Genomic DNA, 26,793 nt, shown 5'->3' with positions numbered 1-26,793 from the left:
CAGCTATTGGGTCTTTTGAGGTTATACAAGCTCACCCTACGGTTTTTTATATCTATAACAAAGGGGGAAATAACAGGGGGGAAAAGCAGCATTCACAAGTTCCTGTCTTCAGGTTCAAGATAGAAACGTGGTTATAACAGATAGTAGTAACTCATGAGCAAGGTGGCTGGCTGGGTGGATACCCACATTATCTTCCCGATAATAATGAAGATAATACATAGAAAACGCATGAGCATGTAATGTTATAACACACAAAATACGTTGTTTTGCATGTAGGCTTTGGATTGAACTGAGTGACAAACCAGCCAATTTGGCTGGTAATAACAGACATTATATCAGCCAAACTCTACCAGCATTCGGCTGGTGTTAATTTCCCTCCCTGCTGATGAGGGTGTCAGTCTGGTTAAACGTGCAGATGTTGTACTTTTGAGTCATAAAGACATTTGCAGTATGCATGCAGTAGCTATTTTAGCTAATATGTTTTTTATAACTAACCCAAGATAGACCAAAGCCTGTTGTTCCAAATGGGAGCAAATTAATCATAGAGGGGCAGAGCCAAGCAGAGAGGAGGTGGGCAGAGAGGAGGTGGGCAGAGAGGAGGGCAGAGAGGAGGTGGGCAGAGCCAAGCAGAGAGGTGGGCAGAGAGGAGGTGGGCAGAGAGGAGGTGGGCAGAGAGGAGGTGGGCAGAGCCAAGCAAGGAGGAGGGCAGAGAGGAGGTGGGCAGAGCCAAGCGAGGAGGAGGGCAGAGAGGAGGTGGGCAGAGCCAAGCACGGAGGTGGGCAGAGAGGAGGTGGGCAGAGAGGAGGTGGGCAGAGCCAAGCAAGGAGGTGGGCAGAGAGGAGGTGGGCAGAGAGGAGGTGGGCAGAGCCAAGCATGGAGGTGGGCAGAGAGGAGGTGGGCAGAGAGGAGGTGGGCAGAGCCAAGCAAGGAGGTGGGCAGAGAGGAGGTGGGCTGAGCCAAGCATGGAGGTGGGCAGAGAGGAGGTGGGCAGAGAGGAGGTGGGCAGAGCCAAGCAAGGAGGTGGGCAGAGAGGAGGTGGGCAGAGAGGAGGTGGGCAGAGCCAAGCATGGAGGTGGGCAGAGAGGAGGTGGGCAGAGCCAAGCACGGAGGTGGGCAGAGCCAAGCAAGGAGGTGGGCAGAGCCAAGCACGGAGGTGGGCAGAGCCAAGCAAGGAGGTGGGTAGAGAGGAGGTGGGCAGAGAGGAGGTGGGCAGAGCCAAGCACGGAGGTGGGCAGAGCCAAGCAAGGAGGTGGGCAGAGAGGAGGTGGGCAGAGCCAAGTACGGAGGTGGGCAGAGAGGAGGTGGGCAGAGAGGAGGTGGGCAGAGCCAAGCAAGGAGGTGGGCAGAGCCAAGCAAGAGCTATTGAGATTCTATTGGTGCGTTCTAGCATTTATTTGCATATTTCCGTTAGGGAACGCCTACTCTGTGAAGTGCCCATGTGTAAGAAAAAAACGAATTTCTCGTTTGCACTCCTAAACAACACCATTCAACAACAAAAAAAAAACTTTGGCAAAGGTTAAAGTCTACAAAACGCAGTACACTTTGTTTGTTATTGATTCTAGTTTTGAAACATAAAACTATTTGGAGTTCAAATGTTTCATAGATGAGAAAAGGAGCAGAATTTTGGCATAAATTCATTTCGTTCCATGTTCTCCCACTGCCGGCCACTGGACTTCCTCCATTACCATATTTGGTAGTGAGTGGAAACGCCAACCAAATACTTCACATTTATACTTCCGACAAAATATATGGCTCATTGTTCTGTGGTTTTAGTTGTTTTAATGTTGTAATGTTGTTGTAATGTTGTTTTAATGTTGTAATGTTGTTTTAATGTTGTTTTAATGTTGTTTTAGTGTTTTAATGTTGTTTTAATGTTGTTTTAATGTTGTATTAAATGTTGTTTTAATGTTGTAATGTTTTTTCTTCTTCCCCACAGTAGAGTTGGATCTGTTCAAGGACACCGTCAGCCTGCTCCTTCCTCTCACAACCACCAGGGGGAGCAGTCAGTAGGAGAAAATAATATAATCAATTACTAGCCATAGCTGTCTGAGCCCAAACCTGGACCTGCTTCAGTGTATTTCTGTGGTGGTTGAAAACTGTGATTTGGACCTCAAATGAGTCCGTAGCCTGGTGTATTTGGGACAAAACTCTGTCAAAGAATACCTGTTTTTCACCCTAAATCCTCATTCTGAATATATCAGACCACAAATCCAGGTGTGTATGCTAACCACATGTATGACTCCTGCTGTGGTCCATTGGGGGTCCCAATTGTTTTCAGTCTCTCCTGACAGACGAGTTTTGGTTCCCGGGTGTGGAAAATGACTATTGTTTTACCCCAGTGGGAGGTGTGTTTGGGTTCAGGATCTATATACATATGTTAATAAAACCCCAGGGTTTTTCACACGTCTCCCCAGTGATCCAGTCTCACTGATGAGGAGTAGTTATGTCAACAATAGTCTGTTTCACTCTCAGAGACACTGAGGGGTCCATGGAGGGGGGGGGGGGGGGGGTTCTAATGAGACACTGAGGATTCCATGGGAGGGTTCTAAAGCTGTGGATTTAATGACCAACACTGAGTAATGGCCCTCAAGCTGTGGATTTAATGGCCCTCAAGCTGTGGATTTAATGACCAACACTGAGTAATGGCCCTCAAGCTGTTGGTTTAATGACCAACACTGAGTAATGGCCCTCAAGCTGTGGATTTAATGACCAACACTGAGTAATGGCCCTCAAGCTGTGGGTTTAATGACCAACACTGAGTAATGGCCCTCAAGCTGTGGATTTAATGACCAACACTGAGTAATGGCCCTCAGGTCCCCAAGGGGTGCACGTTTTGTTGCCCAACACTACATACCTGATTCAAATGATACGAGCTTGATGATTAGTTGATTATTTGAATCCGCTGTGTAGCGCTCGAGCAAAAACCAAAACGTGCCCCCCTTGTGGTCCTGAGGACCGAGTTTGGGAAACCCTGGATTATAGGCACATTTTGTGTGAATTTAAGGCCTTTGGATCTCAAGCCTTAACCTCCTGCTCTCTGCTCTTATTCTAAAGGTGGAATAAACGAGTCAAGAGCTCCCCCCTTCTTTGCTGGTTCCATCCTCTCTCTCTCTCTCTCTCTCTCTCTCTCTCTCTCTCTCCTCTCTCTCTCTCTCTCTCTCTCTCTCTCTCTCTCTCTCCTCTCTCTCTCTCTCTCTCTCTCTCTCCTCTCTCTCTCTCTCTCTCTCTCTCTCTCTCTCTCTCTCTCTCTCTCTCTCTCTCTCTCCTCTCCTCTCTCTCTCTCTCTCTCTCTCTCTCTCTCTCCTCTCTCTCTCTCTCTTCCTTCCTTCCTTCCTTCCTTCCTTCCTTCCTTCCTTCCTTCCTTCCTTCCTTCCTTCCTTCCTTCCTTCCTTCCTTCCTCTCTCTTGTAGGGGAAAGAGAATATCTCATTAGTACCGTCAGCTGTGCTTAATTGCCTCTGGTTACCTGGTCTCACATGCCTTGTTGGGCTACTATCCCAGCCTGCCCTCTGGTGGTCCTTCCACACAGACTTACTGTTCTAGAGTCAGATTGTATCGGTACGGTAGGGGGTACAGCACTTAGAGAGATATTCAGACTGTTCTAGAGTCAGATTGTATCAGTACGGTAGGGGTACAGCACTTAGAGAGATATTCAGACTGTTCTAGAGTCAGATTGTATCAGTACAGCACTTAGAGAGATATTCAGACTTACTGTTCTAGAGTCAGATTGTATCAGTACGGTAGGGGTACAGCACTTAGAGAGATATTCAGACTGTTCTAGAGTCAGATTGTATCGGTACGGTAGGGGTACAGCACTTAGAGAGATATTCAGACTGTTCTAGAGTCAGATTGTATTAGTACGGTAGGGGTACAGCACTTAGAGAGATATTCAGACTTACTGTTCTAGAGTCAGATTGTATCAGTACGGTAGGGGTACAGCACTTAGAGAGATATGGCTGGATATGATATGACTGGACTGGATAGGGCTGAGTGACTGGACTGGATAGGGCTGAGTGACTGGACTGGGTAGGGCTGAGTGACTGGACTGGGTGAATGGTCTGGGTAGGGCTGAGTGACTGGACTGGGTGAATGGTCTGGGTAGGGCTGAGTGACTGGACTGGATAGGGCTGAGTGACTGGTCTGGGTAGGGCTGAGTGACTGGACTGGGTGACTGGTCTGGATAGGGCTGAGTGACTGGACTGGGTGAATGGTCCTGTGAATTAGAGAGAGGGAGAGAGAGTGTGGGGGGGAAATCAGTAATCAAGTCATGTTAGACATTCTCTGTATCAATGATCGTCAGCCCCTGTGAAAGGTGGAAGGTAGACATTCAGAAAAGTAGGCCAATAGTCATAACAATTCATGTAGTATCCTCAGCATAATGCCCATAGCAATTCATGTAGGATCCTCACCATAATGCCCATAGCAATTCATGTAGTATCCTCAGCATAATGCCCATAGCAATTCATGTAGGATCCTCACCATAATGCCCATAGCAATTCATGTAGGATCCTCACCATAATGCCTTTTCTAAATCTGCCTTTCAGGAAGCAGGAGAGGAGGTTTATGAATTATACCCACAGTAATAAAAAAGGCTGATTTTAACTTACTGTATTGGCTGATATAACTCGCTTAAGTTCCTGATTCACGCACACACACACACACACACACACAAAACATCAGCATTAACTGTATCTGAACTGTATATATTGTTGTATTGAATGTGTGAGAAATAGCTATGAAGAGGGACAGATAGGGAACCATTTACAATAACTGCAGTTCATTATCACCTTTCTGCAGGTACCTCCGGCCGGGCCCCTTCGTCTTGGGGCAGGTTGAGGGACTAACTTACTTCCACTAGCTAACTACTACTGCTAGCTAGTATGAGGGACTAGCTAACTACTTCCACTAGCTGGTATGAGGGACTAACTTACTTCCACTAGCTAACTACTACTGCTAGCTGGTATGAGGGACTAACTTACTTCCACTAGCTAACTACTACTGCTAGCTGGTATGAGGGACTAACTTACTTCCACTAGCTAACTACTACTGCTAGCTAGTATGAGGGACTAGCTAACTACTTCCACTAGCTGGTATGAGGGACTAACTTACTTCCACTAGCTAACTACTACTGCTAGCTGGTATGAGGGACTAACTTACTTCCACTAGCTAACTACTACTGCTAGCTAGTATGAGGGACTAACTTACTTCCACTAGCTAACTACTACTGCTAGCTGGTATGAGGGACTAACTTACTTCCACTAGCTAACTACTACTGCTAGCTAGTATGAGGGACTAGCTAACTACTTCCACTAGCTGGTATGAGGGACTAACTTACTTCCACTAGCTAACTACTACGGCTAGCTGGTATGAGGGACTAACTTACTTCCACTAGCTAACTACTACTGCTAGCTGGTATGAGGGACTAACTTACTTCCACTAGCTAGCATGACTATAGCCAGTAGCCAGGTAGGTCTAGCTAGCTAGCCAGTCTGCTAGCTAGTTAGCAGTAACGTTAGTTGACTAATGCTAGCTAGCCAGGAAGTACAAGCCAACTTTTTGTTGTTGAGTTCGCTCTATGGCATGCTAACTTCTTGACTCTGTGCTGCAGGTCAACCCCAGTGTGTAAACACACCCACTATGCACCATGCTAACTTCATGATAAGTTCAGCATCTTGACTTCAGCCTGTGGATATAAACAGCCCCAGGTCATGATCAGTTGATTTGACCATACATGAGCTGTGTTCAGCCTTAATAATCTCCACCCGGCACAGCCAGAAGAGGACTGGCCACCCCTCATAGCCTGGTTCCTCTCTAGGTTTCTAATCTCCACCCGGCACAGCCAGAAGAGGACTGGCCACCCCTCACAGCCTGGTTCCTCTCTAGGTTTCTTCCTAAGGTTCTGGCCTTTCTAGGGAGTTTTTCCTAGCCACCGTGCTTCTACACCTGCATTGCTTGCTGTTGGGGGGGTTTTAGCCTGGGTTTCTGTACAGCACTTTGTGACATCAGATGATGAAAGAAGGGCTATATAAATACATTTGATTGATTGATTGATTGATTGGATATACAGCCCCAGGTCATGATCAGTTCTGCTAGAGAATATTTAAGCATCTACTTGATGAGGTCAGGAAACCCCAACTTAATTAGGTCTATAATCAATAGCCTAACTGTTAAATGTGCCTGGCTTTATAAATAATCAATACATCTCCAGAAATAAGACAGATTGAGTGTTTTGTTTAATAGCCTACTGATTCCGTGAGCACCAAGCCTCACGCAACGGCTTAAAGAAACAAAGTCATAGCGAGTTTTATGCCACCTTCAAAATAACTGGGAACTCGGAAATCTCCAACTTCAACGCATTCAAGATAACTGGGAACTCAGGGAAAGAAAAAAAAAATCGCAATTTTCAATGGTCCCAAGTTGGAAACTCTGGTATCTTTCCAGAGCTTTGACTTTTCGACCTGAAGATCACTGACATTGATCAGTTTTTTTTGTTTGTTCCTAGTTGTCTTAAAAGCAGCATCATTCCCTTTGATGACGCACGTTTTGACTTGTGAATGTGAATTTGCGCCGCCTCATCTCAGCCAATCAGAAAACCGGGCCGGCCCACCTTCGTAGGTCAGTCAAATGCTCAATACAGATTATTATGACAACAGAAAAATTGTGCAAAAGTCACTAATAAAACAGGCCTATGTCACGATTATTATTGAATATATTTATACATACAAAAAGCCACTCTGGCGGCCAATTTATTAGGTACACGAAAATGGTTTGCTCTTTCAGACAGCGAGTCATGTGGCCATGGCTTGCTAAATAAAGCAGGCAGACAGGCATCGAGACATTCAGTTACTGTTCTATTGAACGTTAGAATGGGCAACAACTCGTAGGTTCCTCGCCACGGATTGGCTATGGCAGCAGACGACCACACCGTGTTCCGCTCCTATCAGATAAAAACAGGAAGAGGCTCCAGTGGCACGCCATCATCAACACTGGACAACTGAGGAGTGGAAAAACATTACCTGGTCCAACGAATCCCGGTTCCTGTTGTTGTCATGCCGATGACAGTCAGGATTTGGTGTAATCAGCATGAGTCCGTGGGCCCCATCCTATCTGGTGTCAACGGTACAGGCTGGTGGTGGTGGAGTAATGGTGTGGGGAATGTTTTCCTGGCCCCATCCTGCCTGGTGTCAACGATACAGGCTGGTGGTGGTGGAGTAATGGTGTGTAAGCAGCATGAGTCCGTGGGCCCCATCCTACCTGGTGTCAACGGTACAGGCTGGTGGTGGTGGAGTAATGGTGTGGGGAATGTTTTCCTGGCCCCATCCTGCCTGGTGTCAACGATACAGGCTGGTGGTGGTGGGGGTGTAATGGTGTGGGGAAGGTTTTCCTGCCTGGTGTCAACGGTACAGGCTGGTGGTGATGGAGTAATGGTGTGGGGAAGGTTTTCCTGCCTGGTGTCAACGGTACAGGCTGGTGGTGATGGAGTAATGGTGTGGGGAAGGTTTTCCTGACCCCATCCTACCTGGTGTCAACTGTACAGGCTGGTGGTGGCGGAGTAATGGTGTGGGGAATGTTTTCCTGACACACGTTAGGTCCCTTGATATCAATTCAGCAACATTTTCATGACACAAAGAATTCAGGCCGTTCTGGAGGCAAAAGGGGGTTTCCGATTGGGTGCACCTAGTACACGGAGTATACAAAACAAAGAATACCTGCTCTTTCCATGACATAGACTGACCAGGTGAATCCAGGAAAAAGCTGTGATCCCTTAAATCCACTTCAATCAGTGTAGATCAGAGCTGACCAACCCTCTTCCTGGAGATCTACTGTTCTGTAGGGTTCATTCCAACCCTGATTTTTTTTTTTTTTTTTTTGTCATTTTAGCAGACGCTCTTATCCAGAGCGACTTACAGTAGTGAATGCATACATTTAATATTTTTTTTTTTTTTCTGTGTTGGCCCCCTTGGGAATCGAACCCACAACCCTGGTGTTGCAAACACCATGCTCTACCAACTGAGCTACAGGGAAGGCTGATTTAGCGTATCTGATTCAGCTAGTTAAGGTCATGTTGAGCAGCTAATAAGTAGAATCAAGTGTGTTAAATTAGGGTCGGACTGAAAACCCACAGGACGGTAGATCTCCAGGAAGAGGGTCGGACTGAAAACCCACAGGACAGTAGATCTCCAGGAAGAGGGTCGGACTGATAACCCACAGGACTGAAAACCCACAGGACAGTAGATCTCCAGGAAGAGGGTCGGACTGAAAACCCACAGGACAGTAGATCTCCAGGAAGAGGGTCGGGCTGAAAACCCACAGGACTGAAAACCCACAGGACCGTAGATCTCCAGGAAGATGGTCGGACTGAAAACCCACAGGACCGTAGATCTCCAGGAAGAGGGTCGGACTGAAAACCCACAGGACAGTAGATCTCCAGGAAGAGGGTCGGACTGAAAACCCACAGGACAGTAGATCTCCAGGAAGAGGGTCGGACTGAAAACCCACAGGACAGTAGATCTCCAGGAAGAGGGTCGGACTGAAAACCCACAGGACAGTAGATCTCCAGGAAGAGGGTCGGGCTGAAAACCCACAGGACTGAAAACCCACAGGACCGTAGATCTCCAGGAAGAGGGTCGGACTGAAAACCCACAGGACCGTAGATCTCCAGGAAGAGGGTCGGACTGAAAACCCACAGGACAGTAGATCTCCAGGAAGAGGGTCGGACTGAAAACCCACAGGACTGAAAACCCACAGGACGGTAGGTCTCCAGGAAGAGGGTTGGACTGAAAACCCACAGGAAGGTAGGTCTCCAGGAAGAGGGTCGGGCTGAAAACCCACAGGACGGTAGATCTCCAGGAAGAGGGTCGGGCTGAAAACCCACAGGACGGTAGATCTCCAGGAAGAGGGTCGGGCTGAAAACCCACAGGACGGTAGATCTCCAGGAAGAGGGTCGGGCTGAAAACCCACAGGACGGTAGATCTCCAGGAAGAGGGTCGGGCTGAAAACCCACAGGACGGTAGATCTCCAGGAAGAGGGTCGGGCTGAAAACCCACAGGACGGTAGATCTCCAGGAAGAGGGTCGGACTGAAAACCCACAGGACGGTAGATCTCCAGGAAGAGGGTTGGACTGAAAACCCACAGGACGGTAGATCTCCAGGAAGAGGGTCGGGCTGAAAACCCACAGGACGGTAGATCTCCAGGAAGAGGGTCAGACTGATAACCCACAGGACGTTAGATCTCCAGGAAGAAGGTTGGGCTGAAAACCCACAGGACTGTAGATCTCCAGGAAGAAGGTTGGGCTGAAAACCCACAGGACGGTAGATCTCCAGGAAGAAGGTCGGGCTGAAAACCCACAGGACGGTAGATCTCCAGGAAGAAGGTCGGGCTGAAAACCCACAGGACGGTAGATCTCCAGGAAGAAGGTCGGGCTGAAAACCCACAGGACGGTAGATCTCCAGGAAGAAGGTCGGGCTGAAAACCCACAGGACGGTAGATCTCCAGGAAGAAGGTCGGGCTGAAAACCCACAGGACGGTAGATCTCCAGGAAGAAGGTCGGGCTGAAAACCCACAGGACGGTAGATCTCCAGGAAGAGGGTCAGACTGAAAACCCACAGGACTGAAAACCCACAGGACGGTAGATCTCCAGGAAGAAGGTTGGGCTGAAAACCCACAGGACGGTAGATCTCCAGGAAGAAGGTTGGGCAGCCCTGGTGTAGATGAAGGGGTGGAGACCGATTCAAGAAGAATTTTTAAGCCTTGAGATAATTCAGACATGGATTGTGTGTGTGTGTGTGTGTGCCATTCAGAGGATGAATGGGCACGACAATTGCTAAGTGCCTTTGAACGGGGTATGGTAGCAGGTGCCAGGCGCACCGGTTTGTGTCAAGAACTGCAACGCTGCTGGGGGTTTTCACACTTCAGTTTCCTGTGTGTATCAAGATTGGTCCACCACCCGAATGACATCCGGCCAACTTGACACAATTGTGGGAAGCATTTAAGTCAACATGTGGAATGCTGTCGACACCTTGTGTGAGAGTGTGTGTGTGTGAGGGGAGGGTTGGAGGGTGTTGTTAATGTTTGGTATATTCAGTCTATATGCAGCTCTGGAGGTTTTGTGGTTTGGGGGGGTAATAACAGGACTCCCGACGAGTGATTCAGAGAGAACAGTAGTTCCAACCAATAGCCTTGTTTCCTAAAGGAAATACAACGTTTTGTTTGTGTGAACCAGCCAACCTGGACTGTTTGCAGTATGCCGACCCCTTCATTTCATACTCTGGATTAGTCACGGGACCGATAGATTGGGTCACGTAGTTGCCAGATTTATGATTTCTTACCAAAAGGTGTGAGGAAAAAAAAAACTGGACCTCTAAAATAATTCAGATCGGACAACATCAAAAATACTTTTAAATTATCTTTTTAATTCCACATACATGAAATAACATTTCCCTCCAGATAAACAGTTATGCTTGGGTGTTTCGTATGAAAATTCCAAAAAGACATGGACAAAGACAGCCAGCCCAACAACAACAACCTCCCTTTTCTCCCCGGTAACTAGTTCTTAACCACAAGTATCAAAATAAAACATTAAATGAAAATAAAAACCTTAACTGGAAGAAAAAAAAGAGAAAAAGCAAAAACTAGATAAGCACACGGGGAAATTCTTTCTGCTCTGCTGGTTTAAAACAGTCCAAGTATTAGGAGTGTCCTTTGTTCTAGACTTCCCCCCCCCCCCCCATACCTCCTAATTGACACAGAAATACAAATGACGTTAGCAGGTCAGTCAAACTGAAGAAGCTGGTGCAGACTAGTGACAGTTTATGGAATGTAACATCTCTATCCAAGGTTTCCTCTCAAACGGAACCCTATCCCCCCCCTATATAGTGCACAGGTGTTTGGCCACGGCCCATAGGGTCCTGGTCTAAAAGTAGTGTAGTATATAGGGAATAGGGTGCTGTTTAGGGAGCAAACACAACAACCCCACCAATCGATAAGGCGCCTCAGGACGATCCCCTAACGCTCCTGCCGTCAGTCGCCTGGCTACAGACTAAAACCGCTCGCTGCTGCCTCCTCCAATCAGAAGAGACTGATATCGAACCACAAAATGAATCAAGCAATGTTGTCAAGCACAAGATCCTTACCCTGAAGACAGGTAGAGGGACTAGACCAGGTTAATTCACTACCTGAAGACAGGTGGTGAGTCGACCAGGTTAATTCACTACCTGAAGACAGGTGGTGAGTCGACCAGGTTAATTCACTACCTGAAGACAGGTGGTGAGTCGACCAGGTTAGAAGTGAGTCGACCAGGTTAATTCACTACCTGAAGACAGGTGGTGAGTCGACCAGGTTAATTCACTACCTGAAGACAGGTGGTGAGTCGACCAGGTTAATTCACTACCTGAAGACAGGTGGTGAGTCGACCAGGTTAATTCACTACCTGAAGACAGGTGGTGAGTCGACCAGGTTAATTCACTACCTGAAGACAGGTGGTGAGTCGACCAGGTTAATTCACTACCTGAACACAGGTGGTGAGTCGACCAGGTTAATTCACTACCTGAAGACAGGTGGTGAGTCGACCAGGTTAATTCACTACCTGAAGACAGGTGGTGAGTCGACCAGGTTAATTCACTACCTGAAGACAGGTGGTGAGTCGACCAGGTTAATTCACTACCTGAAGACAGGTGGTGAGTCGACCAGGTTAATTCACTACCTGAAGACAGGTGGTGAGTCGACCAGGTTAATTCACTACCTGAAGACAGGTGGTGAGTCGACCAGGTTAATTCACTACCTGAACACAGGTGGTGAGTCGACCAGGTTAATTCACTACCTGAACACAGGTGGTGAGTCGACCAGGTTAATTCACTACCTGAAGACAGGTGGTGAGTCGACCAGGTTAATTCACTACCTGAAGACAGGTGGTGAGTCGACCAGGTTAATTCACTACCTGAACACAGGTGGTGAGTCGACCAGGTTAATTCACTACCTGAACACAGGTGGTGAGTCGACCAGGTTAATTCACTACCTGAACACAGGTGGTGAGTCGACCAGGTTAATTCACTACCTGAACACAGGTGGTGAGTCGACCAGGTTAATTCACTACCTGAACACAGGTGGTGAGTCGACCAGGTTAATTCACTACCTGAACACAGGTGGTGAGTCGACCAGGTTAATTCACTACCTGAACACAGGTGGTGAGTCGACCAGGTTAATTCACTACCTGAAGCACGGTGGTGAGTCGACCAGGTTAATTCACTACCTGAAGACAGGTGGTGAGTCGACCAGGTTAATTCACTACCTGAAGACAGGTGGTGAGTCGACCAGGTTAATTCACTACCTGAACACAGGTGGTGAGTCGACCAGGTTAATTCACTACCTGAACACAGGTGGTGAGTCGACCAGGTTAATTCACTACCTGAACACAGGTGGTGAGTCGACCAGGTTAATTCACTACCTGAACACAGGTGGTGAGTCGACCAGGTTAATTCACTACCTGAACACAGGTGGTGAGTCGACCAGGTTAATTCACTACCTGAACACAGGTGGTGAGTCGACCAGGTTAATTCACTACCTGAACACAGGTGGTGAGTCGACCAGGTTAATTCACTACCTGAACACAGGTGGTGAGTCGACCAGGTTAATTCACAACCTGAACACAGGTGGTGAGTCGACCAGGTTAATTCACAACCTGAACACAGGTGGTGAGTCGACCAGGTTAATTCACAACCTGAACACAGGTGGTGAGTCGACCAGGTTAATTCACAACCTGAAGACAGGTGGTGAGTCGACCAGGTTAATTCACTACCTGAAGACAGGTGGTGAGTCGACCAGGTTAATTCACAACCTGAAGACAGGTGGTGAGTCGACCAGGTTAATTCACAACCTGAACACAGGTGGTGAGTCGACCAGGTTAATTCACAACCTGAACACAGGTGGTGAGTCGACCAGGTTAATTCACTACCTGAACTTGCCACATTGCCTGAGTTAAGAGCTCCCACCCGTCAACATACATGTAACACCCTATTGCTCGCCCACAAATAATTATATGCTCAGTAGACAAGTCCCTCACCTCAACCTATCATACTGTACGTCCCACCAAACCCCTCCCACAACCCTCACCTCAACCTATCATACTGTACGTCCCACCAAACCCCTCCCACAACCCTCACCTCAACCTACCATACTGTACGTCCCACCAAACCCCTCCCACAACCCTCACCTCAACCTACCATACTGTACGTCCCACCAAATCCCTCCCACAACCAAGTCCTGGAAAGCAACCCACCCCACCCCAACCAAACCCCCCAACAATGATTCCCGAAAGAAGAGTAAACGTATGGAGGTGTGAGACGACGTGACAGACAGAACTAAAGAGAGGCGTTGGGCAGGATGAGGTGGTCAGTCCGTCTGTCTCAGTGTTGATAGGTAGAGGATGATGACAGTCAGTCAGACAGACAGACAGACAGACCAGGGAACAGGGACCAGGTCAGTCTCGACCCTCCTCAGCATCCTCTCCATCGCCCTGGTTGTCTGAGGTCCACAGCTACAGGGACGAGAGAGAGGGGAGACAGGGACGAGAGAGAGAGAGGAGACAGGGACACGAGAGAGAGAGAGAGGAGACAGGGACGCGAGAGGACAGGGACGACAGAGGACAGGGATTAACAACATGTTCAAAAAGACTCTGTAGGTCAACATTCACATTACATGTCAGTAGAGCTGACCTCGGACTGAGTACATTCACTCATTCTACATTCTAGTCATTTAGCAGACTCTCTGATCCAGACCCACCGACAGCAGTGAGTCATTGAGCAGACCCACCGACAGCAGTGAGTCATTGAGCAGACCCACCGACAGCAGTGAGTCATTGAGCACTCTCTGATCCAGAGCCACTACAGCAGTGAGTCATTTAGCAGACTTACAGCAGTGAGTCATTTAGCAGACTCTCTGATCCAGAGCCACTACAGCAGTGAGTCATTTAGCAGACTCTCTGATCCAGAGCCACTACAGCAGTGAGTCATTTAGCAGACTCTCTGATCCAGAGCCACTACAGCAGTGAGTCATTTAGCAGACTCTCTGATCCAGAGCCACTACAGCAGTGAGTCATTTAGCAGACTCTCTGATCCAGAGCCACTGCTGTAGTGAGTAGAGTGCCTACATTTCCATATTTGTTCCTACTGGGAACACAGGTTACATCGCTTCTCTACCTTTGTCTCAGGAACATGTGACCAAAAAGGGAGACAGCAGTAACTCTCCTACATCATAAAGTCAACCCAGCGACAGCAGTAACTCTCCTACATCATAAAGTCAACCCAGCGACAGCAGTAACTCTCCTACATCATAAAGTCAACCCAGCGACAGCAGTAACTCTCCTACATCATAAAGTCAACCCAGCGACAGCAGTAACTCTCCTACATCATAAAGTCAACCCAGCGACAGCAGTAACTCTCCTACATCATAAAGTCAACCCAGCGACAGCAGTAACTCTCCTACATCATAAAGTCAACCCAGCGACAGCAGTAACTCTCCTACATCATAAAGTCAACCCAGCGACAGCAGTAACTCTCCTACATCATAAAGTCAACCCAGCGACAGCAGGGAACTATGATTTTAGTACATGACACTTACTGTCAAGTTGTCTCTCAGTAGCTGCATGATCAAGGTGCTGTCTTTGTAGGAGTCTTCACTCAGAGAATCCAGCTCTGCAATAGCGTCATCGAAAGCCTGCAGGAGAACAGAAGGTAACATTAAATAAAAATTTGTTTTTTTAAAATCACAGTGTTGTTGTTCATTTCATATCGATGACTGTACATTGTTGGGGTTTGGAGTTGGCGAGGAAGGCATCTCTCACTGTTACTTGGTCACGTGACATTAAAACTGGGTAGGACAGAGGGAACACGCTAGCTAGAACCTTCTCCCCTCGCCTCTGATAGGCCAAAAAGCATTTCCCGATGTCCTTCATCAGGTTCGACCGTAGGTGACGTGTGGACAAAAACCAGGTGCTTCACAAAGCACGATCAAATTAATTAGCCAGCTACAGTAATTTTGAGAAACATTAAGAAAGTTTGGTTAATTTGACTAAAATTATTTAAATAGACCAGTTGTCTACCTTTGATAAACAGCTAGTTAGCTCCCATACCAATGTCAAGTCTTTCTGAACTAATAGCTGACTAACTCAGAAATATGAAGTTATTTCAGAATGAAAGTTAACTGGCTGGTGCATCAAGCTCTGACGTTACGTTAGCCAGCCGTCCCCCAGTCAGACGTTAGCCAGCCGTCCCCCAGTCAGACGTTACGTTAGCCAGCCGTCCCCCAGCCATCAACGTACAGTTCAGCCGTCCCCAGTCCCATCCGTCCCCCAGTCAGGCAGGCCGTTAGCCAGCCGTCCCCCAGTCAGACGTTAGCCAGCCGTCCCCCAGTCAGACGTTAGCCAGCCGTCACCCAGTCAGACGTTAGCCAGCCGTCCCCCAGTCAGACGTTAGCCAGCCGGCCCCCAGTCAGACGTAGCCAGCCGTCCCCCATCAGACGTTAGCCAGCCGTCCCCCAGTCAGACGTTAGCCAGCCGTCCCCAGTCAGACGTTAGCCAGCCGTCCCCCAGTCAGACGTTAGCCAGCCGTCCCCCAGTCAGACGTTAGCCAGCCGTCCCCCAGTCAGACGTTAGCCAGCCGTCCCCCGTCAGACGTTAGGCCAGCCGTCCCCGTCAGACGTTAGGCCAGCCCGTCCCCCAGTCAGACGTTAGCCAGCCGTCCCCCAGTCAGACGTTAGCCAGACCGTCCCCCAGTCAGACGTTAGCCAGCCGTCCCCCCAGTCAGACGTTAGCCAGCCGTCCCCCAGTCAGACGTTAGCCAGCCGTCCCCCAGTCAGACGTTAGCCAGCCGTCCCCCAGTCAGACGTTAGCCAGCCGTCCCCCAGTCAGACGTTAGCCAGCCGTCCCCCAGTCAGACGTTAGCCAGCCGTCCCCCAGTCAGACGTTAGCCAGCCGTCCCCCGTCAGACGTTAGCCAGCCGTCCCCCAGTCAGACGTTAGCCAGCCGTCCCCCAGTTCAGACGTAGCCAGCCGTCCCCAGTTCAGACGTTAGCCAGCCGTCCCCCAGTCAGACGTTAGCCCGCCGTCACCCAGGTCAACGTTAGCCAGCCGTCCCCCAGTCAGACGTTAGCCAGCCGCCCCAGTCAGACGTTAGCCAGCCGTCCCCCAGTCAGACGTTAGCCAGCCGTCCCCCAGTCAGACGTTAGCCAGCCGTCCCCCAGTCGACGTTAGCCAGCCGTCCCCCAGTCAGACGTTAGCCAGCCGTCCCCCGGTCAGACGTTAGCCAGCCGTCCCCCGGTCAGACGTTAGCCAGCCGTCCCCAGTCAGACGTATGCCCCGTCCCAGTCAGACGTTAGCCAGCCGTCCCCAGTTAGATAATGCTCTGTGACGTTATGTTAGCTAGCTATCCCCAGTTAGATAATACTCTGTGACGTTATGCTAGCTAGCTATCCCCAGTTAGATAATGCTCTGTGACGTTATGCTAGCTAGCTATCCCCAGTTAGATAATGCTCTGTGACGTTATGCTAGCTAGCTATCCCCAGTTAGATAATGCTCTGTGACGTTATGCTAGCTAGCTATCCCCAGTTAGATAATGCTCTGTGACGTTATGTTAGCTAGCTATCCCCAGTTAGATAATGCTCTGTGACGTTATGCTAGCTAGCTATCCCCAGTTAGATAATGCTCTGTGACGTTATGCTAGCTAGCTATCCCCAGTTAGATAATGCTCTGTGACGTTATGCTAGCTAGCTATCCCCAGTTAGATAATGCTCTGTGACGTTATGCTAGCTAGCTATCCCCAGTTAGATAATGCTCTGTGACGTTATGTTAGCTAGCTATCCCCAGTTAGATAATGCTTTCACTTATTGCATCTCAATGCCTGGTTTCTACTAGTTACCAGAGCCACAATGTCAAAATGGTGTAGATCGTAAAAAGCGCTGAAAACAAAAATGGATCTTAAGGTTTAGCACAAGGTTATCAGTGTAGTTAATGGTAAGTTTAAAAAAAACATTTTAAGAAGAGAAACTAAAAAACGACTTTGTAGCGGTGGTAACTAGGGACGACCGTTGTCCCTGGTTGCGTTCGTCCGTGAGCTGGCTGCTTGTTCAAAATGGCGGCAGCATGTGCTGCAGTGGTCTTTCGGCTTTTTGACATGTGACAGGTGGATTTATGCAGTTGTTCAAAATGCACAGATCGCTTTATATACATCTATATCTCTTCTCAAAAGAAACTATCGGTAGTTTGAAAACTTGGCCTCATATTTCTGTCATGCTGCTTCGCTGACAACTCTAACTACTAGTGCTGAGCGATTAGTGCATTTTGGAGGTCGGGCAGGTTTGCATTGTAATTAAAAACAAAAAAAATTAAAAATCACATTTTCTATTTCGGTTTTGATTATTTGGATTGAATGCTGTAACACAGAATAAAACAATTTAATAAAAGTCCCATGGATGGTAGTGACGGCCCATTTGTTATTTCTTATCAACATTACTTAAGAATATTTCAGTTGTGTATATTACATTTTTTTCTTTGAAGACTTTATTATTCCATGTCATCATCTCATCTCTATAGAGCTGCTGCCAATGCCGTCCATTTTGTAGTTTTTCCCCCAAAGTAAATAAGGCAGACTTTTGACGGCCGATTATCAACAATCGATCACGGAGATTATGTATTTTCAGGTAGAGATACCTTGAAGCCACAGCTACGTCCCCTCATGATCATGTATTTTCAGGTAGAGATACCTTGAAGCCACAGCTACCCTCTACGTCCCCCCATGACCGTCTATTCTGCAGCAGGTTTTAAAAAGACAAGGACACCGAACAAAAATATAAAAACGCAACAATTTCAACGATGTTACTGAGTTACAGTTCGTTAAAAGGAAATCAGTCAATTGAAATCAATTCATGAGGCCCTAATCTACGGATTTCACATGACTGGGAATACAGATATGAATCTGTTGGTCACAGATACCAACAACAACAAAAACATGGTAGGGGCGTGGATCAGAAAACCAGTCGGTATCTGGTGTGACCACCATTTGCCTCATGCAGCGCGACACATCTCCTTCACATAGAGTTGATCAGGCTGTTGATTGTGGCCTGGGGAATGTTGGCTGACATGTCTGGTGAGTATGCAGGTCATGGAAGAACTGGGACATTTGCAGCTTCCAGGAATTGTGTACAGATCCCCGTGACATGGGGCCGTGTATTATCATGCTGAAACATGAGGTGATGGCAGAGGATGAATGGCACGACAATGGGCCTCGGGATCTCATCACGGTATCTCTGTGCATTCAAATTGCCATCAATGAAATGCAATTGTGTTTGTTGTCCGTAGCTTATGCCTGGTCCATACCATAACCCCACCTCCACCATGGGGCCCATACCATAACCCCACCTCCACCATGGGGCCCATACCATAACCCCACCTCCACCATGGGGCCCATACCATAACCCCACCTCCACCATGGGGCCCATACCATAACCCCACCTCCACCATGGGGCCCATACCATAACCCCACCATGGGGCCCATACCATAACCCCACCATGGGGCCCATACCATAACCCCACCTCCACCATGAGGCCCATACCATAACCCCACCTCCACCATGGGGCCCATACCATAACCCCACCTCCACCATGGGGCCCATACCATAACCCCACCTCCACCATGGGGCCCATACCATAACCCCACCTCCACCATGGGGCCCATACCATAACCCCACCTCCACCATGGGGCCCATACCATAACCCCACCATGGGGCCCATACCATAACCCCACCTCCACCATGGGGTCCATACCATAACCCCACCTCCACCATGGGGCCCATACCATAACCCCACCGCCACCATGGGGCCCATACCGTACCCCACCTCCACCATGGGGCCCATACCATAACCCCACCTCCACCATGGGGCCCATACCATAACTCCACCTCCACCATGGGGCCCATACCATAACCCCACCTCCACCATGGGGTCCATACCATAACTCCACCTCCACCATGGGGCCCATACCATAACCCCACCGCCACCATGGGGCCCATACCATAACCCCACCTCCACCATGGGGCCCATACCATAACCCCACCTCCACCATGGGGCCCATACCATAACCCCACCTCCACCATGGGGCCCATACCATAACCCCACCTCCACCATGGGGCCCATACCATAACCCCACCTCCACCATGGGGCCCATACCATAACCCCACCTCCACCATGGGGCCCATACCATAACCCCACCTCCACCATGGGGCCCATACCATAACCCCACCTCCACCATGGGGCCCATACCATAACTCCACCATGGGGCCCATACCATAACTCCACCATGGGCACTCTGTTCACAATGTTGAGATCAGTAAACCTCTCGCCCACACGACGCCATACTGCCCGGTACAGTTAAAACCAGAATTAATCCATGAAGAGCACACTTCTCCAGCGTACCAGTGGCCATCAAAAGGTGAGCATTTCCCCACTGGAGTTGGTTACGACGCCGTACTGCAGTCAGGTCAAGACCCTGGTGAGGACGACGAGCACACAGATGAGCTTCCCTGAGACGGTTTCTGACAGTTTGAGCAGAAATTCTTCGTTTGTGTAAACCCACAGTTTCATCAGCAGTCCGGGTGGCTGGTCTCAGATGATCCCCGAGGTGAAGAAGCAGGATGTGGAGGTCCTGGGCTGGCGTGGTTACACATGGTCTGCGGTTGGGAGGCCGATTGGACATACTGCAAACATATTCTAAAACGACGTTGGTAGAAACATTTCTACGTGGTAGAAAAATGAACATAAATTGTGTTTTATGACAAAACTGCACAATTTAGAGTGGCCTTTTATTGTCCCCCAGCACAAGGTGCACCTGTGTAATGATCATGCCGTTTAACCTGTCTGGGCTAGGGGGCAGTATTTTCACGGCCGGATGAAAAAACGTACCCAATTTAAACAGATTACTACTCTGGCCCAGAAAATAGAATATGCATATTAATAGTATAGAAAACACTCTAAAGTTTCTAAAACTGTTTGAATGGTGTCTGTGAGTATAACAGAACTCATATGGCAGGCAAAAACCTGAGAAAAAGTCAACCAGGAAGTGGAGGATCTGAGAATTGTAGTTCTTTCTTGTCCCTTTCGAAACTACAGTGTCTGTGGGGTTACGTTGCACTTCCTAAGGCTTCCATTGGCTGTCAACAGCCTTCAGAAAGTTGTTTCAGCATTCTCCTGTCACTGGGCAGATAATAGGAGCTCAGTCACTGAGTGGACTGCCTGGCAACAAAGGGATTGGATATGCGCAGTCACGCCGTTCCTTCTTTTTCTCCTTGAATTAATACGCTATTGTCCGGTTGGAATATTATCGCAATTTTACGTTAAAAATACCATAAAGATTGATTTTAAACAGCGTTTGACATGCTTCTAAGTACGGTAATGGAACATTTTGACTTTGTCTCTGGTACCACGCTCGCGCGTTATGCCTTTGGATAGTGCTCTGAACGCACAAACAAAACGGAGGTATTTGGACATAAATATGGATTATTTTCGAACAAAAACAACATTTATTGTGGAAGTAGCAGTCCTGGGAGTGCATTCTGACGAAGATCAGCAAAGGTAAGAGAATATTTCTAATTCTGAGTTTAGGTGACCCCGAACTTGGCGGGAGTCTGTATAGCTTGCTGTGATGGCTGAGCTATGTACTCAGAATATTGAAAAATGTGCTTTCTCCGTAAAGCTATTTTAAAATCTGACACAGCGGTTGCATCCAGGAGAAGTCTATCTTTAATTCTTTAAATAAATTGTTATATATTTTGTCAACGTTTATGATGAGTGTTTTTGTAAATTGATGTGCTCATTCACCGGCAGTTTTGGTGGAAATACATTTTCTGAACATCACACGCCAATGTAAAATGCTGTTTGGATATAAATATGAACTTTATCGAACAAAACATGCATGTATTGTGTAACAATGTCCTAGGAGTGTCATCTGATGAAGATCGCCAAAGGTTAGTGCTTCATTTAGCTGTGTTTTGGGTTTTATTGACACATGTCCTTGCTTGGAAAATGGCTGTGTGATTATTTTTGTCTATGTACTCTCCTAACATAATCTAATGTTTTGCTTTCGCTGTAAAGCCTTTTTGAAAATCGGACAATGTGGTTACACCAAGGAGAAGTGTATCTTTACAATGGTGTAAAATAGTTGTATGTTTGAGAAAGTTGAATGACATTTTGTTGTTTTTGAATTTGCCGCCCTGACATTTCACTGGCTGTGTCCCGCAGGTGGGACGCTAGCGTCCCACGTAGCCCTGAGAAGTTAATCAGCTTCTTGATGTGCCACACCTGTCAGGTGGATGGATTATCTTGGCAAAGGAGAAATGCTCACTAACAGGGATGTGCACAAAATGAGAGAAATTAGCTTTTTGTGTGTATGGAACATTTCTGGGATCTTTTATTTCAGCTCATGAAACATGGGACCAACACTTTACATGTTGTGTTTATATTGTTGTTCAGTATAGGATGCGCAATGGATTATGATCATTGTAGTTAATTACCACATTTTATGCGCTAAACTATGTATAATACTGGCCTGTTGGAAACTACAATTCCCTACTACATCGCACAGTTCACGCTGGATCTGATTTATCTCTAGAGAAACTACAACGTGGCATTGAGCTCATATAATTAAAAAAAATATATTGAATATTGAAATGTAACGAAATATTGGTTAATCGCTCAGCACTACCAACCAAATCACACCCTGGGTATTCAGCCAATCAGTGTCCGCAGCAGTCACATGCGGTGAATACAACAGGTGTAGACTTTACACCTATTGTATTCAGCAGCTCACGGTAAAATCTACACCTGTTGTATTCGGCGCATGTGACTGCTGCGGACACTGATTGGCTGAATACCCAGGGTGTGATTTGGTTGGAGTACCAGTACGGAGGCCCTCCAGCGGTGACCCCATGTCCCTACAGCGGTGACCCCATGTATAAAGGCCCTCCAGCGGCGACCCCCGTGTCCCTCCAGCGGCGACCCCCTGTCCCTCCAGCGGCGACCCCCTGTCCCTCCAGCGGCGACCCCCTGTCCCTCCAGCGGCGACCCCCTGTCCCTCCAGCGGCGACCCCGTGTCCCTACAGCGGTGACCCCACATTTCACAGGGTCACTCCAATCCCAACCCAATCTTTTTAATTTTTTTACCCAGGCACCCACGGCCTGTTTGAAAACAACCCTCGCGACCCACCAGCTGAGACTCGCCGCCCTATCAGGACTGTCCACCCATCATCAAGCGGCCATCTTGGACGGGGCTGATAATCACATACCGTCTTGGCCAGTTTGCAGGCCTGCTCGGGGGAGTTGAGGATCTCGTAATAGAAGACGGAGAAGTTGAGAGCCAGACCCAGACGAATCGGATGGGTGGGCTGCATGTCCTTCTTGCTGATCTCAAACGCATCCTTGTAGGCCTCCTGGGAGTTACCGATGATGGCTGGAGAGACGAGAGAGAGAGAAAGATTAGAAATATACTATTTTAAATAAAATTCATCACATCAACAGTCATTTTTGCTGAATAAATATTTCAGACAGTTTTCCGTCTTTAAGATCAGAAATTATAACTCCCCCCTCAAAAACAATAAAACTTAAAAAACTAAAGAGAAAGAAAATCGAGGCCTGTTGTGGGCTGGAAGTAACGTCTGTAGCCAGCGAGTCAAAGCGATAACGTTACCCACAATAGTTGTGGTGGTAAAGGTGGACGGGACCTTAGGCCTACGAGGAGCATTAAGTTCAGGTCTATTTCCTGTGCCAGTTACACAGAGGTGGAGACCAGACGATGTCTTTCCACTGTGCAGCTCAACACAACAGACTGACAACTAAGAGGAACTGAGCCCTCCTGTAACTTCCTGTTCACACGTTCTCTCTCTCTGACGAGCCTCTACTGGCCTCCCCTCACAGCTTCCTTCAGTCACTAGAACCAGCCTCTACTGGCCTCCCCTCACAGCTTCCTTCAGTCACTAGAACCAGCCTCTACTGGCCTCCCTCACAGCTTCCTTCAGTCACTAGAACCAGCCACTACCGCTCCACCACTCCACTGCTAGCCGCTACCGCTCCACCACTCCACTGCTAGCCGCTACCGCTCCACCACTCCACTGCTAGCCGCTACCGCTCCACCACTCCACTGCTAGCCGCTACCGCTCCACCACTCCACTGCTAGCCGCTACCGCTCCACCACTCCACTGCTAGCCGCCACCGCTCCACTGCTAGCCGCTACCGCTCCACCACTCCACTGCTAGCCGTTACCGCTCCACCGCTAGCCGCTCCACCACTCCACCGCTAGCCGTTACCGCTCCACCGCTAGCCGCTCCAGCTCCACCGCTAGCCGCTCCACCACTCCACTGCTAGCCGCTACCGCTCCACCACTCCACTGCTAGCCGTTACCGCTCCACCACTCCACTGCTAGCCGTTACCGCTCCACCGCTCCACTGCTAGCCGTTACCGCTCCACCGCTCCACTGCTAGCCGCTACCGCTCCACCGCTCCACTGCTAGCCGCTACCGCTCCACCGCTCCACTGCTAGCCGCTACCGCTCCACCGCTCCACTGCTAGCCGTTACCGCTCCACCGCTAGCCGCTCCACCGCTCCACCGCTAGCCGTTACCGCTCCACCGCTAGCCGCTCCACCGCTCCACCGCTAGCCGTTACCGCTCCACCGCTAGCCGTTACCGCTCCACCGCTAGCCGTTACCGCTCCACCGCTAGCCGCTCCACCGCTAGCCGCTCCACCGCTAGCCGCTCCACCGCTAGCCGCTCCACCGCTAGCCGCTCCACCGCTAGCCGCTCCACCGCTAGCCGCTCCACCGCTAGCCGCTCCACCGCTAGCCGCTCCACCGCTAGCCGCTCCACCGCTAGCCGCTCCACCGCTAGCCGCTCCACCGCTAGCCGCTCCACCGCTAGCCGCTCCACCGCTAGCCGCTCCACCGCTAGCCGCTACCGCTCCACCACTCCACTGCTAGCCGTTACCGCTCCACCACTCCACTGCTAGCCGTTACCGCTCCACCACTACACTGCTAGCCGTTACCGCTCCACCACTACACTGCTAGCCGTTACCGCTCCACCACTACACTGCTAGCCGTTACCGCTCCACCACTACACTGCTAGCCGTTGCCGCTCCACCACTACACTGCTAGCCGTACCGCTCCACCACTACACTGCTAGCCGTTACCCGCTCCACCACTACACTGCTAGCCGTTACACCGCTCCACCACTACACTGCTAGCCGTTACCGCTCCACCACTACACTGCTAGCCGTTACCGCTCCACCACTACACTGCTAGCCGTTACCGCTCCACCACTACACTGCTAGCCGTTACCGCTCCACCACTACACTGCTAGCCGTTACCGCTCCACCACTACACTGCTAGCCGTTACCGCTCCACCACTACACTGCTAGCCGTTACCGCTCCACCACTACACTGCTAGCCGTTACCGCTCCACCACTACACTGCTAGCCGTTACCGCTCCACCACTACACTGCTAGCCGTTACCGCTCCACCACTACACTGCTAGCCGTTGCCGCTCCACCACTACACTGCTAGCCGTTGCCGCTCCACAACTACACTGCTAGCTGATACCCAGCCGTCTGAAACAATCATTTCATGAATGGCGGAGAAGCGGCTAGCTGTGAAATTATGTTAAATGTTGTTTTTTTTTACCCCCCCCCCCGTGGTATCCAAACTCCGTGCCACTCAGCAGGCCCTGAAATAAACTATTTAATTGACTTTACCAATGACAAGGAGGCACACTACGAGAACGGCAACTCTACCATTTAAAAAAATGGGACAATTATGTGATGAGCTGTCCACAAAAACACTTAATAAATAAAATGCATTGACATTCATTTGCAGTGTGTTTAAGCTGGTTTGTGTGTTTTTCCCCCCACAGATATTGAAGGATCCTGTTTCGATGGCGTGAAGACAGAAGATCATACAAAAAAAAATGGTTTCACCTCATTTCAATGCATTTCCGTCAATTCAACCCCCCCCCCCCATACATCCAGCAGGACTGAAACACTGTCTAAAGTACTGCCCCACGGATTCATAACAGACTGTCACATATCCCCCGACAAAAATATTAAAATAAAAAAGTAGACATCGGTTATCCATTACGTCACAAAAGGTCGATGTCAAAACGTCTACCTCCAGAGGTGTGGATGACACACCTGACGACCTGTTCCTCAACACACCTGGTTGGCGAGCACAAAGGGACTTATCACAAGGGCTTACCGGCTTTCTCCTCTCCCACCGCCACCTCCGCTAGGTAACGGTAGTAATCTCCTTTCATTTTCAAATAGAACACTTTGCTCTCGGCCGGAGTAGCATTGGGGATGAGGAACTGGTTCAGAAGACCCTGTAGAGAGAGACAGACAGAGAGAGAGAGACACAGACAGAGAGACAGACAGAGAGACAGACAGACAGACAGACAGAGAGAGACACAGACAGAGAGAGAGAGAGACACAGACAGAGAGACACAGACAGAGAGAGAGAGAGACACAGACAGAGAGACACAGACACAGACAGAGAGACACAGACAGAGAGAGAGAGACACAGACAGAGAGACAGACAGACAGACAGACAGAGAGACAGAGAGACAGAGAGACAGAGAGACAGAGAGACAGAGAGACAGACAGACAGAGAGACAGACAGAGAGAGAGAGACAGATACAGAAGACAAGTTTGTTAGAAATATGCAAATAAACCCTGAGTAATTTCCATGTGAATTGATCTCTAGTCTCCAGAATCCTCATAATGTAGCTCTGCTGCAGGCATCACCTAACATGGTATAGGCAGGTCTAGACCCTCAGCACCAGATCCTCTAGAAATAAATCAGGTCTAGTCGTGTGATGTAGTAGTAGGGAGTTGTAGTTTCCGGCTGTGTGATGTAGTAGGGAGTTGTAGTTTCCAGCAGGCAAATATTAAGTATTCAGAGCCCTTGACTTTTTCCACATTGTTACGTTAGAGCCTTATTCTAAAATGCATTTTTGTATTTTTATAAATGCATCAATCTATACACAATACTCCATTAGGACAAAGCAAAAACAGGTTTAGACATTTGTGAAAATTAAATAATAAAAACCAGAAATGTTACAATGACATAAGTATTCAGACCCTTCACTCAGTACTTTGTTGAAGCACCTTTGGCAGTAACCCGGGTAATGCCCCGAACCAACCACCCGGGTAATGCCCCGAACCAACCACCCGGGTAATGCCCCGAACCAACCACCCGGGTAATGCCCCGAACCAACCACCCGGGTAATGCCCCGAACCAACCACCCGGGTAATGCCCCAAACCACCCGGGTAATGCCCCGAACCAACCCCCGGGTAATGCCCCAAACCACCCGGGTAATGCCCCAAACCACCCGGGTAATGCCCCAAACTCAGTCCGTGGGCCCCCCCTGGGTGAGAGAGACAGACACACCCCCTGGGTGAGAGAGACAGACACACCCCCTGGGTGAGAGAGAGATCGTCAAAATCATCAAAGCTTGATTAAGTTGGTTATTTGCTAGGGCAAAAACCAGAAGGTGCTCCCAGGGGATGTCTCTCTCTCTCTCTCTCACCTGAGACACCTGTCCCTCTCAGAGTGTCTCTACAACGGGACAGACAGGTGAGGAATGGCCTAACGAGCTGAATGAGGCCCTGGCTAACAGCTAATTACACTGAGCTGATTACTATCAGACCAGGGCTAAGACCAGGCAGGCAGGAACACCTCAATCCTTTCAGGAGGGAGAGAGGGAGAGAGAGAGGGA

At 49.0% G+C, this 26,793-nt stretch overlaps 2 protein-coding genes across 4 annotated transcripts in view; one reads left to right on the top strand and one right to left on the bottom strand.

Moving 5' to 3' along the window:
• Positions 1–10,391: 10,391 nt before the first annotated feature.
• On the bottom strand, positions 10,392–25,423 carry LOC115187902 (14-3-3 protein beta/alpha-A-like). 3 transcript variants are annotated; one of them, XR_003876162.1, is made up of 5 exons: positions 25,274–25,414; positions 22,322–22,485; positions 14,613–14,708; positions 12,793–13,530; positions 10,392–11,251 (listed from the first exon to the last, which is right to left on the bottom strand). XR_003876162.1 is itself a non-coding variant. In XM_029746957.1 (4 exons), the coding sequence occupies exons 1-4, from the start codon at positions 25,329–25,331 to the stop codon at positions 13,474–13,476; spliced, it is 375 nt and encodes a 124-aa protein (XP_029602817.1). In that variant the 5' UTR covers positions 25,332–25,423; the 3' UTR covers positions 12,223–13,473. The 3 variants fall into 3 exon arrangements, 1 of the variants encoding a protein (XP_029602817.1); XR_003876163.1 differs by lacking the exon at positions 10,392–11,251 and having other exon boundaries at positions 12,995–13,062; positions 13,113–13,530; XM_029746957.1 differs by lacking the exon at positions 10,392–11,251 and having other exon boundaries at positions 12,223–13,530; positions 25,274–25,423.
• A 924-nt stretch (positions 25,424–26,347) lies between these two features.
• LOC115187911 (14-3-3 protein beta/alpha-A) overlaps positions 26,348–26,793 on the top strand; it is a 14,038-nt gene continuing 13,592 nt past the window's right edge. The window contains exon 1 of the mRNA XM_029746968.1: positions 26,348–26,446. Coding sequence (XP_029602828.1) covers positions 26,348–26,446 — 99 coding nt within the window. The remainder of the gene's footprint in view (positions 26,447–26,793) is intronic.

This window comes from Salmo trutta, unplaced genomic scaffold (assembly GCF_901001165.1).
Source record: "Salmo trutta unplaced genomic scaffold, fSalTru1.1, whole genome shotgun sequence".
Taxonomy (NCBI): domain Eukaryota; kingdom Metazoa; phylum Chordata; class Actinopteri; order Salmoniformes; family Salmonidae; genus Salmo; species Salmo trutta.
The sequence above is the reverse complement of the archived record's forward strand: the minus strand, read 5'-3'. Positions and strand labels throughout refer to the sequence as shown.

What these genes read in the sequence shown, in the direction of transcription:
- LOC115187902 (XM_029746957.1), bottom strand. Translation starts at nt 25,331, where the DNA reads ATGAAAGGAGATTACTACCGTTACCTAGCGGAGGTGGCGGTGGGAGAG. An exon ending in GGTGGGAGAGGAGAAAGCCG is followed by an intron (nt 22,486 to 25,273) that starts GTAAGCCCTTGT and finishes TCGTCTCTCCAG; the next exon opens with CCATCATCGGTAACTCCCAG. An exon ending in CCTGCAAACTGGCCAAGACG is followed by an intron (nt 14,709 to 22,321) that starts GTATGTGATTAT and finishes GTTCTCCTGCAG; the next exon opens with GCTTTCGATGACGCTATTGC.